This window comes from Calypte anna, chromosome 2 (genome assembly GCF_003957555.1).
Source record: "Calypte anna isolate BGI_N300 chromosome 2, bCalAnn1_v1.p, whole genome shotgun sequence".
Taxonomy (NCBI): Eukaryota; Metazoa; Chordata; class Aves; order Apodiformes; family Trochilidae; genus Calypte; species Calypte anna.
Window position 1 is genome coordinate 21,278,056 of NC_044245.1, and position 17,499 is coordinate 21,295,554.

Below are 17,499 nucleotides of genomic sequence, written 5' to 3' on the forward strand. Positions count from 1 at the left end.
CACACTGCTGGCTCATGTTCAGCTTCTTGTCGATCCAGACTCCCAGGTCTTTTTCAGCCTGGCTGCTCTCCAGCCACTCTGTCCCCAGCCTGTAGCGCTGCATGGGGTTGTTGTGGCCAAAGTGCAGGACCCGGCACTTGGCCGTGTTAAACCTCATCCCGTTGGAATCAGCCCAACTCTCCAGTCTGTCCAGGTCCCTCTGCAGAGCCCTCCTGCCTTCTAGTTGATCAACACTCCCCCCCAGCTTAGTGTCGTCTGCGAATTTGCTGATGATGGACTCAATCCCCTCATCTAAATCATCAATGAAGATGTTGAACAGAACTGGGCCCAATACTGATCCCTGGGGGACACCACTAGTGACCGGCCGCCAACTGGATGCAGCCCCGTTCAGCACCACTCTCTGGGCCCGGCCCTCCAGCCAGTTCCTAACCCAGCACAGGGTGCTCCTGTCCAAGCTGCGGGCTGACAGTTTTTTCAGGAGGATGCTGTGGGAGACGGTGTCAAAGGCTTTGCTGAAGTCTAGGTAGACCACATCCACAGCCCTCCCCTCATCCACCAGTCGGGTCACCTGATCATAAAAGGAGATCAGGTTGGTCAGGCATGACCTGCCCTTCCTAAAACCGTGCTGGCTGGGTCTGATCCCTTGCCCATCCTGCAGGTGCTGTGTGATTGCACTGAGGATGATCTGTTCCATGACTCTGCCAGGCACTGAGGTCAGGCTGACGGGCCTGTAGTTTCCTGGGTCCTCTTTCCGGCCCTTTTTGTGGATTGGCGTGACATTCGCCAATTTCCAATCATCTGGGATGTCCCCAGTGAGCCAGGACTGTTGGTAGATGATAGCGAGAGGCTTGGCGAGCTCTTCTGCCAGCTCCTTCATTACCCTTGGGTGGATCCCATCTGGTCCCATAGACTTGTGGGGATCCAAGCATCGCAGGAGGTCACAGACTGTGTCCTTCAGGATTACAGGGGGGCTGTTTAGATCCATGTCACTTTCTCTGAGCTCCAGAAGCCATCCGTCTTCAGGGTAACCTGTCTTTCCGCTGAAAACTGAGGTAAAGAAGGTGTTAAATACCTCAGCCTTTTCTTCATCTTTAACAACTATATTCCCACTCGTGTCCAGTAAAGAATGGATATTTTCCTTGCCCCTTCTTTTGCTGCTAATGTATCTGTAGAAGGACTTTTTGTTATCCTTCACAGAGGTGGCGAGATTCCGTTCGCATTGTGCTTTTGTGTCTCTGATTTTCTTTCGACATGACTTAACAATATTCCTAAATTCTTCCTCAGTAGTTATCCCTTTTTTCCATAAATGGTAGGCCCTCCTCTTAACCCTAATTTCTTTCAGAGTCTCCCAATTCAGCCAGGCCGGTCGTCTTCCCCGCCGGCTCGCTTTTCGGCATACTGGGACAGCCTGCTCCTGTGCTTTCAGAACTTGTTCCTTGAAGTACGACCAACCCTCCTGTACCCCTCTGTTTTCAAGGTCTGTTTCCCAGGGTATACTCCGAACAAGTCTTCTGAAGAGGTCAAAATCTGCCCTTCGGAAGTCCAGCGTAGAGGTCTTATTGACGACCCTCCTTGTATCCCTGAATATTGAAAACTTTATTATTTCATGGTCACTAAGTCCCAGGCGACCACCGACCACCACATCTCCCACCAGCTCCTCTCTGTTTGTGAAAAGAAGGTCAAGCGAGGCTCCATTCCTGGTGGGCTCATTTACTAGCTGGAGCAGGAAATTATCCTCTATACACTCCAGGAATCTTCTAGACTGCTTCGTCTCTGTGCTGTGGAGTTCCCAGCAGATGTCTGGTAGGTTAAAGTCGCCCACGAGAACAAGGGATGACGATTTGGAGACATCCGCCAGTTGCCTGTAGAATACCTCATCATCCTCATCATCTTGATTGGGTGGTCTGTAACAGACTCCCATCACAATATCAGCCTTGTTGACCTTCCCCTTGATTCTGATCCACAGGCACTCCACCTTATTATTACAGACTTCAATTTCTACAGTGTCAAGGGACTCCCTAACATATAGGGCTACCCCTCCTCCTCTCCTACCCTGCCTGTCCCTTCTGAAAAGCCTGTAGCCACCTATAGTAGCACTCCAGTCATGGGAGTCATCCCACCACGTTTCCGTTATAGCGATTACATCATAGCTTTCCTGATGCATGATGGCTTCCAGCTCCTCTTGTTTGTTGCCCATGCTGCGTGCATTGGTGTACATGCACTTTAGCTGGGCTGCTGGTTTGTCTCGTACCTTGGGCAGACCACCCTTAGGCTCCTTTCTGGAGAGCCCAGTTTCAACCCCATCCCCCTTCAAACCTAGTTTAAAGCCCTCCTTATGAGCCTCTCCAACTTATATGCTAGAGTCCTTTTCCCCTTGTTAGTTAGGTGAAGTCCATCTGTTTTGAGTACACTAGGTAGTACGGAAGTTGTCCCGTGGTCAAAAAACCCAAAGTTCTGCCGGTGGCACCAATCCCTCAGCCACCTATTGATCAGATTAGTTTTCCTAGTTCTCTCCTCATTTAAATCTTCTATTGCTGGAACCGAGGCGAACACCACCTGTGCTCCTGACCCATCAACTAAACGGCCCAGTGCCTTGAAGTCTTTTTTAATCTCCTTTGTACTTCGTCCAGCAATGTCATCACTGCCAGCCTGGACTACCAACAGTGGATAATAGTCTGATGGCTGAATTAGTTGAGGGAGTCTCCTACTAATATCCCTCACCCGGGCACCGGGAAGGCAGCAGACCTCTCTGTGGGATGGGTCAGGTCGACATATAGGGCCCTCAGTTCCTCTCAGAAGGGAGTCACCAACTACAACTACCCTTCTTCTTTTCTTCGTGGCTGTGGTTGTAACCCGTCTGGTGGAGAGAGGGCAAGCAGGAGACCTTCCAGAGAGATCTTCCTCTTGTCTGGCCTCCACCTCATTTTCTGAGTCCAGGGCCTCATATGTGTTCTTTAAGGACACCTGGGGGGGTGATGGAGGTTGCGGGGAGATTCTTTTGCCTTTCCGATGGCGTACCTGTTTCCATTCCCCCCCATCCACCTGGTCTGCAACTACTGTTTGATCGGAGGAGGGGCAGGGTTTCACTGACTCCTTTTGGATTTCTTTTGCAGTCGAAAGGGTGCGACTCCACCAGTCAATTTCCCTTTCACTGTCTCTAATACTTCTTAGTCTCTCATTGTTACATTTAAACAATGAAACACAAAATGGCAGGCTTTTGAAATATGATAACCACAGGGTTGAGTGTTCTGTTCTGAGCCCAGAAAAAAGTACACATTTTTATTTTATATATGTGTGCATATATGTGCAGGGTTACATCTGTGTATTATAAACATATGTATAAAGTCTCACTACTTAAATTCGATGAGATTTTATCTTCCTGGTGAGTATAAAATCTCAGTCCACAGTTGGTAAACATGCTCTTTAGCAAGTCACATTCCTCGTCTTACCTCACGATTTTTGGATTTGTGTAGTAATTGTACATGCTAGAAATTTATTGCTGTATAGAAAGAACACAAACAATCTAGCTGAAAATGTATGTATTGCATAATAACAAGTGTATCTCAGAAGGTGATAGATACTTTGATTTTTCTCTTCAAGATGTTTTTGTTGTTATTGGTAAATGCACAAACATAAGTTAGAGCCACAGCTACCAAAACCAAAGTTACATCTCATAGGGGGTGGCTTATTAGCAATGGCATTGGTAATACATTATGCTGGGAAACATAGCACAATGGTTTCTCTGCACAGCCTGTATCTCTGCACTGTCATGAGGAAACTCCTGGTCCCTTCCTCATTGTGCAGGCATAATCAGCCTCTTTTGGGGAGGAAACACTCATTTTACCTCCCTGTGCTTTGCAGCTCTCTGAGTGCAATGCAGATAGTAGAGCCAATTCAGCACTCATTTGCATTTCTTAACTTCTCAATTTACAATATAGTCACTTCAGTGGAGCTATCCCTCATTTTTGTGATGGATCTGGCCTACAGATCAAAATTGCAACATGCTTATTTTTAACAAAGCAAGGACAAATTTCACAGAATGCTGAGTGCAGTTTCCTACCACGATAATCAAAGGCTCAGGTTCTCACAAGATCACACCAAATTCCACTGTATGTCATTTTGTTGTAAAGAAGATTGTTTGGGATGAAAGAGTCTCCTGCTTTTACTAATGAAACTTACAGGAAGAAAAATGAATGATCAGAAATAATTGCAATTTGCAAAGTAAAGTCCACTGTTAACTACTCCAGAAATCAATAACCAGGCACAAGATAAAATCAGTTGAGAGGATGACAGAAGCAAAAATAAATCTCTTGGGCATCTTGCCACTCTGGGGATTTTAATTTTGAGTTGTCCACTCCCAGCTATCCATTCTTATTGCCCATCCATCAATCTCCTGATTAATATAAAGGACTCTGGTATGAAATGCCAGAAGATTGGTGGGTTGGTAGAACAGTGGAAAGGGACTCTTTCAGGTTTGGAGGTAGGATAAATTGCAGATGACAGTTTAGAAAACCTTGTCTCTGCTCTTGCTTTTTCCCCATAAGATCCTCCTTTAATAGCATTGGCAGTCTAAAAGCAATTTCAAAGGTAACCAAAATCATACTGTGGGCACATCACCTGGAAATATCTTCCTGATTCCCCCTAATGACTGACATAATTTTTAATAGAACTGCAATATGATTTATGCCTTTGCTTATTGGTGTAGTTCTAAGCAGGGACAAAGTGTTTGTTTAATCTTACTCCCATGCTAAAGGCATTTATCTTCCACCCTTTTGTATTTACTATTTACATCTTCATAAGAATGCCAACACTGTAGCCATCACTATTAGCAATACTTGATTTGATAGCACTTACAAATACCTCTATATTTTGGTGTTTATTAATGAACATTGTCAGTTCTTCTGTGTCCCTGTTTATGACAGATTATCTGATACAAATTTTGATCAAGAAGTTATGAGGAGGATCAAACAGAAAGCCTGCATGATAAACATCTCAATTGTTGATCAAAAGAGGATGATGAGTTAAAGTGCCCATCCTACAGGTATGGGGAGGATGCTGAGCCAAAAAGGTGTTCTCAGCAAGTGCAAGCAGGCACAGCCATGGCCTCTGGGGGCACTGGACATCCCAGGCGCTCTGAAAAAACTGGTGGAAGTGCTGTGTCAAACAAGTAATTTCTATAAATCCACTTCCTGAAATGCAGTGTACTTACTGGCAAAATGAGGCGATTAATGGTGTTTACTGGTTGGTGCATGCATCGCTCAATGGCCCCTCCACAGTGCCATGGCTTTTAGTGACCTTGCTAGAAACCACAAAATCTCCCATTAGAGGAACGCCTGAACTTGGAAGGGGTGACAGATCAGAAAAAGGGTCTCAGTGGGTGCAACATCAACCAGAGATGGTGAAGCTGACCACAGGTGACAAGTACAGCTCTTGGCAGTACTACACTGTCACCAGTGCAAGCACAATCAAGAGGTCAGGCACCACTGGGATTGAAGAAGCACTGGCATCACAAGAAAAAAATACCCTCAAGGCTGACTGTATGCTTACCCTGTATCACTACAGCTTTGCATTTGCCACCTTAGATCATAGGGAGGAAAGGGAAGAGGGAGAATACAAAGAGAGAAGCAGCCTTGAAGGCACACGTGAGAAAGGGGAAGGGGAACCTGCAAGAAGAGTCCTTTATGTCTGCAGCTACGAGTTTACTCTTTGCAATAAACAATGACACTTGCAATTAGGAGTATCTTTTATGGTTGATTACTGATATTCATGCTGGCAGTTATCAGGTCTCATATATAATTATTTTATATTTTTAAACTTAGTCAGTTGAATGTGTGGTCCTTGGCTCCCTATGTGTTTGGGAATTATTTTTACATAAACAGTTATGTTTTTATATCTGTATTAATTCACTAGTCAAAACAGGATATACATGGCCAGGTTACAGATGTTTCCATTTTAATTCTCCTCAGCCCTCCAGTAACCATTCATGTTTGAATCATCTTTTCAGATTAAAACTAAAAAAAAAAAAAAAAGTTAAATTTATTTACAAATTCTCTGTGTTAAGCACCGTTGAGCACTTCAGTGATAGCCCTCCCTGAATTCCCTTCTCATTTGGATTTGGGAAGTGGTTGTAACCTTTTCAAGGCCAGGCATGTTTTCTTTTGATCATTCTCCAGTCCACTTTCCGGATCAGAGGCCAATCTTCCTGATGCTATCAAGGGGCATTATTAACTGTGTGACCATCTATAATATTTCCAATCACACCCTGAATAACAGAGAATACCCTGCAGACAGACTTAGAGCCAGCCCTAAGATTTTAGCAAACTGGGTGAACCAAACTGAAAGAGGACACCAGGAATAGTTTGGACTAGAAGCAAGTGTGTCACCACTGTATTGCCGTAGTACCTTTAAGCCATCTGTACTAACATGAATAGTTTCACCCCATTTCCAATATTATTTTATTTTGTAGCATTGAACTCACTTGCCTGTCCTGTGCATGTCCTTCCGTGACCATGCCAGGTTGAAATGCTATACATTTATATACAGTTAAACTAATGTTTACAAAGGTACATTGTAGCAAAGCCTTTATTTTCATGGTGTCTGAAATTCAAAATGTTTCTCTAAACTAATAATTAAAAACTAGTTAAAACATAAGCAAATTATAGAAGTGAGCGAAGCAGTATGGAACTTGGCACAGTATCTGAATACTGCTTTACTTGGCGTATGCCTTTTCCCATGACTCCTGCTTGTTGTAGCTGGTAAATGGTTGCCCTTTTTCATGTTGTTTTTTTTTCCTGGGCTCACCCTTTGAATTCAGCACTGCAGGTGTAAGGATCCATTTTGTGCCTGGTGACTGCAGAACATGTTCTCCTGTAGGACAACAGATATGTTTTTACACAGCTTTTCCCAGTTTTTCCTCATCGTAGTGCTGAGGCAGCAGCACACGCATAAAATGGCCCCTGCATGTTATGCTGTACATCTTTAAGGCTCTGTATGAACATTAACTAATTAGTCAGTAAGAAAAAGAGCTGCAAGAAGGCTGTTTCAAATGGCAGAAGCTGCAGGGGATATAGCTTGAACAGCAGCTGTGGGTCTGAACATTTGAAGGCTCAAAGAAGGGGGAGGGAAGCAAACAGGCTGAAAAACAGGAGCAAGCCTAAAAGAGGGCTTTGAAAATACAAAGAAATTTAACTCATTAAGACTGGCAGCAACTCATAGGTACAATGGTTATATTAAGATTGGTCTGTCAATCTCATCTGTTAGCTTTTAGAATGGAGAGGAGATAAATATTGTAACATAAATGCTATGCAACCCTTAATTAAGGCAAATTAGTGCTTTGAGGTATTACTTCAGGAAAACAAAGGCCCCATGGCAAAAAGAGTTTCCTGTATTTCCTTTGCTCCAGAATACTGGTACCTCTGGTGCTTAATATCTGAGCCTTTTGGTTTCTGATTCTTACTTTCCTTAGCAATTTTTTTTCTTTGGGAACTAAGGACAATCTGGTAACTGGTTTGACAATAAAGATCCCAGACTACATTCCTACCTAACAGACAAACTCCACTGACAACCCAACACCACTGCTTGCCCCATTCTCTCTATTCTGCTTATTCATGCTGTGATTTTTGTGGCAGTCTTCCTGGGGAGAAAATCTGCAGGAATCTAGAGTGAATGAGCACTCTTGGTTCATTCTTTTCTATTAAGAAGGTCAACGTGGTTGGTATGGTAGGATCTTGCTTTAAAAATTAGGCTTATAGCTGGAGTAAGGACCTAAGGGTGTGCTTAGTGCCAGTAAGTCACAGAATCACAGGGACATAGAATCAGACAATAGCTTGGGTTAAAGATATTGGAGTTCCAATCCCCTTGTCACGGTCAGGGACACCTCTCACTAAATAAGGTTGCTCAAAGCCCCATCCATCCTAGCCTTGAACATTTCCAACCACAATTTCCCTGGACAACCTGTTCCAGTGTCTCACCAAGCATCACTGTGGTTTGACAGACCGCAACATGTTTGTGTCCAGTTGAAGGCAAGAGATCTTCTGTTTTCCCAATGTGTAGCATGGCCATTGCAATGGAGACTTATTCCTGATGTCATGAAAACCGCCTGGGTTAGGGATGACTAAATATAATGCCTCAAGTGCCCAGCTACAGGCTGAAACAGACCCATCAATCTTGGCACATCTTTTCTTTTTTTCCTGCCTAGACAAAAGAGCAAACCCTTTTCTATGGGGTGAAGAGAGCGATGAGATAAAGCATAACCCTCCAAGTGTGTTCAACTGCCTTTCTGAGTCTTGAGGGGAAGCCCTTTGCTAAGGGAACTGGTTAACTTATGTCAGTGCTAGATAAAGAATTTTTTTAAAACAGAGCATTGGAGGAAAGAAAGGGGGGAGAAAGGGAGGGAGGATATTTACAAGTGTGGGAAATGTAAGCTTTATCAGGAGTTTTTTTGGAAGATAAGGAGCTGGGCTGGCCCATCTCTACACCGCATGGACACACTCACTGCCTTTGAGTCTCTCAGGAAGAGCAAAAGGAGCTGCTGACATTTCTCCTGAAAAGGAAGAATCAATGAATCTTTGTTTCTCACTGCCTGCTTGTTTGACCTTATTGTGCCGTGGAACAGAAAAGAAAGAAGAGAACAGGTGAGGGGATTTGTGCTGTTAAAATCCAAGACAAGATCACAGCCCACAGTCCTCTGATCATCACTGGAGATGGTATTATTTGGTTGGTGTCCTATTTGCTGCTGTTGCTCATTTCCAATTCTTGCCTTGCTGTAATAAGTCACAGTCTTTCCAGCCATCATCCCTGTATTGACAAGCAAATGTCACCCTCGTTTGATTGACGTCTATTGCTCCTGAATACAGAAGTATGATTTAGGAATCAATTCTGTTTGTTTATTTAAACAGCTCTTTGTGTACCTTGTATATCTGTAAGCAGGACAAGTTCCTTCATATTTTCTTGAGAGAAATGCCACTAAAATTGCACATTCACCTTCCCACTCAGTCACAGAGATGTCTACCACCTTTCTGGGAGGAGAAACCTTTCACACTAAAACAAACACCACCACCCACCCACCCCACCCACCCCCCCAAAAAAAGGAAAAAAAGAAATTAAACAAAACAAAAAACAAACATACCAATCCAACACTTAGCAAAATGCTTTGCTGCCCACGAATTACTCCAGAGAGACCTTTTTCTCAGGTCCATGCATCTGTTGATCAGTATACACCCTACACTTTCCTTTGGCTTTTAAAGAAAACAGAACTCTTTCCCTCGATTTCAGTTTGTCAGCAAGTCGGTGGCTGGCTTAACACTGGGAAACACAGCAGCCAGTGATGGGTATGTCAGTTTTAATTCACTGAAGGAACAGTTTCCTTCACTGCCTTTATGGTTGCAATCGGGGCTGGGGGAGGGAAGTGGGGTGGGTAAGGGGGAAGAGGGAAATCCGAAATGGTGAGAGATGCTAATCTCTATTACCTTGCGAGGTGGGAGGTATATTTTCAAATAACTTCCAATTGGACAATTGGTAAATGTAAAGCATCCCTACACTTAAAGCAGTATTTCCCAGAAAACACTAGGATGGCAGGGTGGCCTCCGGGAAGTGTTAAGCTGGAGGTGGATTGACCTTTTAATTCTCGATCGGTGACCTGAAGGGTACCCAGAGGCTGCAAAACACATCTCTTCCTTTAGTTCTGCTCCAGAAAGGGCTGTCATCGCAAGATGCAGCTAGTGAGTGAAGCTCACGATTTCGCTGTTCATCCGTTTGCGGGAGGGGTGAGGGAGGGAGAGAGGGGGAAAAAAAAATATTTCCCACACTGCCAGAGTAATGCCAAACTCTCTGTGAGTGGGAAGAGCAGAGCAGATGCTGGAATGAGATGCCAAAGCAGCTCCCCTTTCCCCTGCGCTTTTGGGTGCCTATAAATTGCTCCAGCGCGCTCGTCAGCCTCCTCCTCTCCTGGCAGGTGGCACCCGGGCAGGATCCCGCTCTCCCTCCGGCTCCGGCGCGGCGCGGCTCTCGGCGGCGGGCAGCGGGGCAGCGGCGGGGCGGCCGGGAGGCGCGTCCCCGCTGAGGACTGTGGTCTCGAAGAGAGGGGAAAAAAAAAAAAAAAAAAAAAAAAAAAAAAAAAAAAAAAGCGAGGAGGCGAGCGGGGCGATCGCGAGAAGAAAGGCAAGTTCCAGGGAAAGTTGACTCGGACTGGCACAGCCTGCAAAAAAAAAAAAGTCGATCGCCAGCGGGAGCATAAAAGTGCGGGCGGCCGGGGCGCGGCGGCAGCGCTCCCTCGCCCTCTCTCCCTCCCTCCTGCCCGGCGCTTGCAGCGGCCGCATCCGAGCGCCGCGACCCGCCGGAGCCCCCGTCGCCACCGGCAGCGGGAGGGCAGCCAAGCCCCAGGGGAGCCGAGCTCGGGCGGGCTCGGCGTTTTTTCGGCTCTGAGGAGGTCCCCGACCAACCATCAAGATTTTGTCCAAAAGCAGGCAAGAGGATCGCCCTGCGCTGAGCCGGCTGGTGGGCAGCAGGCGGCGGCTGATAGCGGCCGGCGCGCTGGGGGTGGTGATGGTGCTGCTGCTGGTCATCCTCATCCCGGTGCTGGTCAGCTCGGCCGGCACCTCGGCGCACTACGAGATGCTGGGCACCTGCCGCATGGTCTGCGACCCCTACGGCGGCACCAAGGCGCCCAGCACGGCGGCCACGCCCGACCGCGGCCTCATGCAGTCCCTGCCCACCTTCATCCAGGGGCCCAAGGGGGAGGCCGGCCGGCCGGGCAAAGCGGGGCCCCGCGGCCCGCCGGGAGAACCGGGGCCGCCCGGCCCGGTGGGGCCGCCGGGTGAGAAGGGCGAGCCGGGGCGGCAAGGCCTGCCGGGGCCCCCCGGGGCGCCGGGGCTGAACGCGGCGGGGGCCATCAGCGCCGCCACCTACAGCACCGTCCCCAAAATCGCCTTCTACGCCGGCCTTAAGCGGCAGCACGAGGGCTACGAGGTGCTCAAGTTCGACGACGTGGTCACCAACCTGGGCAACCACTACGATCCCACCACCGGCAAGTTCACCTGCTCCATCCCCGGCATCTACTTCTTCACCTACCATGTGCTCATGAGGGGCGGCGACGGCACCAGCATGTGGGCCGACCTCTGCAAGAACAACCAGGTGGGGACGTCAGGGCAGAGGGCGCCGTGAAGGCAGCGGGTGCCCGGGGACAGCTGGGCTTCTTCGGGGGAGCTGGGTGCCGGGGGGAGTAGGGCTGCCTGAGGGCTCGGGGGAAGAGGGACTCCTTAAGGGGGGCAGGCGCCGGGAGGGGCGCGGGTGCCAGGGGGAACTGGACTCGCAGAGGGAACGGGTGCCTTGAGGACAGACGCCCAGGCGGAGCCGGACTCCAGAGGAGAGCGGGTGTCGTCAGGATAGCGGGCGGAGCGGGAAGGGCGGGAAGCGAGCGGCGGGTGGGGAGAGGGAGGCAGACGGCGACTGGAGGCGGCGCGGGGCGGGGTGAGGGTGGCCGGAGCCCGGGCGGTGTGCGGACCGGGCGAGCCCTCCGGGAAGCTGAGGGGAGTAGGACCCTGCCGCTCCTCAGCCGACGGGGACCCGGCGGGCCGAGGCGCTGTGCGCTTTCCCTCTCATCCTCGGGTGGCCGAGAAGCCCTGAGTGGCCGGGGGTAGCGCGCAGAGCCGAGGCCGCCCCCGTTGAATGCGGACTCGACGCACTCCTTTCCCTGAGAGTCGTACCGGTGCCGCCCGCTCCCAACCCGCTGTCCCCGCCGGCCCGCGGGTGGATCGGCACCTGGCCGGCACCGGTTCCCTCGGCCGCGCAGTGCTGCCCTCAGACCGCCTGGGATTTGGGAGGTCGCGTAGGCAGCGCTGCCCCCATGGGAAGAGTGGAGCCCGGGACGGGGACGACCGTTCCTCCAGCGATAGAAATCTCCCCGGGAAGCTAGGGGAGCAGGGGGCGGAGAGTGAGCTCAGGAGAGGGTGGTCCTGCCTGGGGAAAGGTGAAACGTGGGGCGGGAAAGCAGCCAGGGCACAGGACGGTGCTGTCAGCCTCAGCCCCCGGCAGGGATCGAGGTTTCCCTCGGCCAGGGACAGCTGGTAGCGGAGTGAGCGCGGCAGCCCTGGTCGAAGGATCGGGCGGTGGGGGTAAGCACAGGCACGGCACGGGGTCTGCCGGCAGCCCCCGCGTGAGGGGGAAATAAAATAAACGAAGATGTTGCGATGCTACCGTATGAAAGACAGAGGAATCATCCATTTTAATTAGGATAAGAGCGGCCACCGGGCTCCTGGCGGCTGTGCCTGTGACATTGCCCCGGGGGAGTTCATCGCGATTTTGCACTACTTCTATAGGTAGCTAACAGACACACAGACGGTGGCTCTAATTATGACAGCGCTTAGCAATACCGCCGGGACATTCTGCATCCCTCCTGATGTGGGTGCCCGGGGGGAGGGCGGTGTGCCCGGGCTTTCCCGTGTCTCCGGGAGCCCGGCGGTGCTCCCGCCGCTGCCCCGGCCCCCCGTACGGCGGGAGGACGAGGGGCAGCCACTCAACAGGTCCTTCACTGCCGAGCTGTCCCGCCGTGCTGCGGGCTACAGGACCGGGTGGCAGGCTCTGCCGGGCACCGTGAGCCCCGAGCTGCCGCTCTCCCCGGACTTTTAATCCTCCGTCGTGGCGGGCTGGGGATATCGATCCGCTCCAGGCGGTGCCCATAGGACTGAAAAGTGGGCTGTTTGCTACTGCCGTGCCCCGCGGGTCGCGGAGGGGCTCGTCCGTTGGCAGGTCTCCTCCCTTGCCCGGTACCGGCAGCTCGACGGAGCCGGGAGCCGCGCCGCGGCCCTGGGTGCGCTGCGCAGATGGCAGCATCGGCGGCCGGTAAATTAACATGATATGCCACTTAACCTTTTGTTTATGGCTCCTCAGAAGAACTGTGAAATGAGCATAACGAGGACATCAGCAGCAATTAATTATATTAGAAAATGCCTGCCCATAAGTACTATCTCGGCAGATAAAACAGGACTAATGAAGCAAAGTACATCGTACTATGTTCACTTTGGCTTCTTCATACAAAGGGAATATTGCCTACAGCGAGAATGTAATTTGACTTGCAATTGAAACATTAATTTATTTTTGAACCATATTTAGAAAGCTTTGAAATGTTTATTTTCCCAAGCCCTGAAAAATAAGTACATAACAATACTTCTTTAAAAAGTTATCAGTTACAGATATTAAATTGATCCTGAAGTCTAACCCTTCTAAAATGTAAGTACTTTCAGTACCAGACATGAGACAAATTAAGCTCGCAATGAATCAAAGGGGGAAAAAAAAAAAGAGCAGAGGTTCTGTGTACATGTTTGTATATATTTATGCAAAGATCAGTGTTCAGGTAAATACCTACATACAAACTATTTAAAATTGATGCACAGTTTTAATGCAGCTGTGTCTCCGTTTGATTAGGTTTTATACTTGAAACACTAAATGCTGATGTGATGTCTCAGTGGCTAACTGTGTATTATTTGTAAGAAAGATTTAGATTTCTAAAGAAATTTTAGAAATGAGTCTTTTAATGGAGTCGGGCTAAGAAAACGTAAAATTCAGTGTTTTCTGACAAAAAAAAAAAAAAAAAAAAAAAAAAAAAAAAAAAAAAAAAAAGCAATGCACAGGGGAAATTTCAAGGTCTCAACTGTTAACACATTGCTTTCTTTAATGGTTATAAAGCTAGAAGAGGAAAATGCTGAGATCACACAGCTTAGCTAGTATGAGTGTGCAACCTGAAAGTAACTTCATGAAAGATGAGGTAAGCAGTCATGCAGCTTATGAAATGTATAGTCTCTTAAGGTTGAATTTTGAGATACATTCAACCTCTTGTAGCAGTACACACATAATTCATTTCAGATTGTTCTCTCAGGCTTTCAAAAGACATTTTTCTGGCTAAACACACAAGGAGGTAAAACCTGTAAGAATAGCACATTGGAGTTTACAAGACATCTGTCGCTATACAGAGGGCAATAAGATATACACTTTGGTTTCTAACCTTTCATTACCTAGAATATTTTTTTTTCACCTGATATGTGCTATGTGGTATATTAAAAAATGACATATCTATTGCTCTTTGTAGTCAGTCTCCATATGCTGACTCCCTTAACACAGTCACTAATATAGTTTGAATTCTTTACCATCCACGGAAACAGAGCATTGTAGACAAATCAACAAGTAGCATTTCCTTATATGTATGTCATAAATAGAAATTTAGAAAAAAAAATTGCAACCCATTTTGTTTGCCAGTATGCAAAATACTAGTTATGAATTTTTTTCTACCTCATCTATAGACTTTTCAGTCCTGTCCATTCACCCTTTACATTTACACCATCTCAGGCCATTCTTTTTTTTTGGAGAGTATTTCCAGGGTTAATGGCCCAGAGCCTTCAACTCCACCCTGACAGTCATTAATCCTGAGGAAATACCCAGTGCTTAGAATAATTACTGCTTAAATACTAGCAAAATATATTGCCTCTGTAAACAATACCAGGCAATTCAAGATGAAGTCATGAAATACTGGGTGTTTTATCATAATGCCATGTATCAGTTTAAATTTGCAGTCTGTCACACCACTTTGAGCCTTTTAAGCCTTTCTCACTCTTCTTACAGAATGTATAAAGATTTCCCACCTACTGTGATTTTTAAACTGCATAATGCTGTAAGATCCTGCATAGTGAAATAACCCCCTTCTTTTTAACATTTCAATACTAATGTGAATTCATATCACATGAAAATTTAATTTGGAAATTTATCATTTAAACTTTGAAAGGAATCCATGGAAAATTGTGACTTATAGCCTGTATTTTCAATTCTGAACAGATAAAAATCCCACACGCAGTACACCAAGTCATGCATTATTACTTAGTTCAGGTTTGCAATACCACTAAATCACCTACTGCTCTGTAACTATGCTATAACCAAGAGAAGCAGCAAGCAGATGATGTGTTACACTGAAATAAATCCCATACACCTAAGTTTAAATATTTTACCAAACGGGGTCAAATTATATAAAAATGATTTGTAGACTTAAAATGCCACAGACTATGCATTGCTGGAAAACAGCATCAGTTTGCTGGTACTGTCGAGTTTAATCAGTAGTGGTATAGAAAGGGAGAAATGAGAAAAAAACTTATGTTTAAGTGAAAATTGCAAATGAAAAAATCACTTGTAAATTCCACAACCTCTTAGTGACTCCCCCAATGATTTTTCAAGTGTGCTTCTCTTTCAATACACAGAAATTAAATGTCTGCTTACTGAAACACAGCAATAAGTTTTTCCTAAGCCCTGACGAGGATCTTTACTTGCTTGTGTGCATTGGCATGTGCATGTGTGTAGGTGGGTGTGTACTTTATGTATTTTTGCAGCACTATAGTTTTAGAAGTATGACAATAAATCACCTCTGGAAAAAGTCCAACGTGCTATCAATAGGGCCTTATTGTGGATCCTCGCCAATGTCAATCAAATGTTCTGCTGACATGTTCCACCAGTGTAGAACTGGCACACAACCAGATTCAGTTCTCCAAACTCCTGCTATTATTATGCATACATTTTAAAAAGCTCCAAACATTTACAGGAGTCCAAAAAGTTGTGTATTAATCAGAATTAAAGCAGAAAGAAGCAGATTATTTTGCTTTAGCTTTCAATGTTGTGTTGTAGAAGGTAAGCAACAACCATAGGAAAAAACCTACAGTATATGTTCCCCAACATGTAAAGTGGCACCTGACACAAGCTGAATAAAATATTGAGGTTATGCTTTAATTTCACTGTGCAGGAAAAAAACCCTTGAGTTTTCTTAACCACTCATTATGTATTTTATATAGGTTCGAGCGAGTGCGATTGCTCAGGATGCTGATCAGAACTACGACTATGCCAGTAACAGTGTGGTTCTTCATTTGGAGCCAGGAGATGAAGTTTACATCAAATTAGATGGAGGGAAAGCACATGGAGGAAACAACAACAAATACAGCACATTTTCTGGATTTATTATTTATGCTGACTGATAATGAGTAAAGAGACCCACCAAGCCAGCCCAAAAATGAAGCTTGATCTTCTAAGCAATGGATTTGCGTGGAAAAGTCAATGAAACAAGCACCCCAGCAGAGAGCAACCACCAAACACCTCAGAAGAGGGGAAAAAAAAGTCAGTGCTACCTGATTCACATCTGTACAACACAGAGAAACCTTATGTTAAAAAAATTACAAAACAAGTTAAACAGATGTTCAATCCACTACCACCAAAGCAAATACTTCCTCATTGTTAGTGTCCATGTGAATAAAATCCTTCATAGATCAAATTTTTATAGCAAAAATCACACCTAAGGATGCTGAGTTAATTCTTCGGTGTATATGATACTTTGATGTGTTATGATCTTGCTGCTTTATCCATACTTCAGCTTTGGTTCTTGTGACTTACTTGCTAACAATGATGCTTGGAGTCCACTCATAGTGTGGTGAGGAATGATTTTACAATAAAAGAAGACATAATCAAAATACACTTTCTCTCTCTCTCCAAAGGAATTGTTTGCCTTGTACTTTTCTTATCTTACCCTTCCACTTAAGACTAGGAACTAATCAGCTTCAAGCCTTAACTCAATGTTCCTGCTTTGTAGGTTTACATTAGACTTTTAACATAAAATCACTCCAGTGTAGTTGTTTAAATTTTGTCTTCCCCTTAGCTGAGTTCTAAAAGAAAAAGGATAGAAGAAACACTTTTTTTCCTGGAAATTGTACCAGTTGACTAACTATTTCTATTGGATCAAATTTCTGACCAAGGCCAATGAATGGCAAGGCTCCTACTGATGTTAGTGGAAAAAGGATTTGGCTTTTAATTTGTAAAGATGTGTAAATATATATTTAGGCAATATTACAGGCTTATTCTTGATGGTTAGTTGTGTAAATACTTAGCAAGCCCAGCATCCACTTCCTCAGACTAAGGTAGAGTGTTTTCTTTGCAGCCATTAGTCTTCATTAGTCTTTTAGCACTTAGTCTGTACTTGGGTACTATTTTTAATAAAATAGTTATGACTTAACATACTGCAGATGTTCAACTAGAATTTCATAGGTATATAATGGGCCAAAAACTTACTTGTCTTAGGTGTCTTGTCTCATTGCAGTTAGTGGGATTATTCCCACAAAGGAAGAATAGGAGATCTGACGTGAGAAAATGTCACACAGACCTTTGCCATGGTAGGTAGTTACCAGTTTGTAGTAAGGTGTGCCTATGAAATGGACACAGATAAGCATATTACCAAAAATGATAACACATATGCAAAGAAAGAAGCAGATATTTACATGCAAAAAAAGTGTGTATTTAAACCTATTTTTCTCATTCGTATATATATAAATATATATATATAAAGTCTCAAAGAAGTTTAATCCATATAAAGGATTATTAGCTTGAATGAAACTAAACACAGGCATTATGAGTTACATAGTTATAAAAATGCTTTAAAATCAGTCATACCTGTAATGTCCTCAGAATATTTTTATTCAGAAAACA

At 45.7% G+C, this 17,499-nt stretch overlaps 1 protein-coding gene across 1 annotated transcript; it reads left to right on the forward strand.

The window, feature by feature from the left end:
- Positions 1 to 10,512: 10,512 nt before the first annotated feature.
- On the forward strand, positions 10,513 to 16,001 carry C1QL3 (complement C1q like 3). The gene is made up of 2 exons (XM_030445674.1): positions 10,513 to 11,130; positions 15,822 to 16,001. The coding sequence occupies exons 1-2, from the start codon at positions 10,543 to 10,545 to the stop codon at positions 15,999 to 16,001; spliced, it is 768 nt and encodes a 255-aa protein (XP_030301534.1). The 5' UTR covers positions 10,513 to 10,542.
- Positions 16,002 to 17,499: the final 1,498 nt, after the last annotated feature.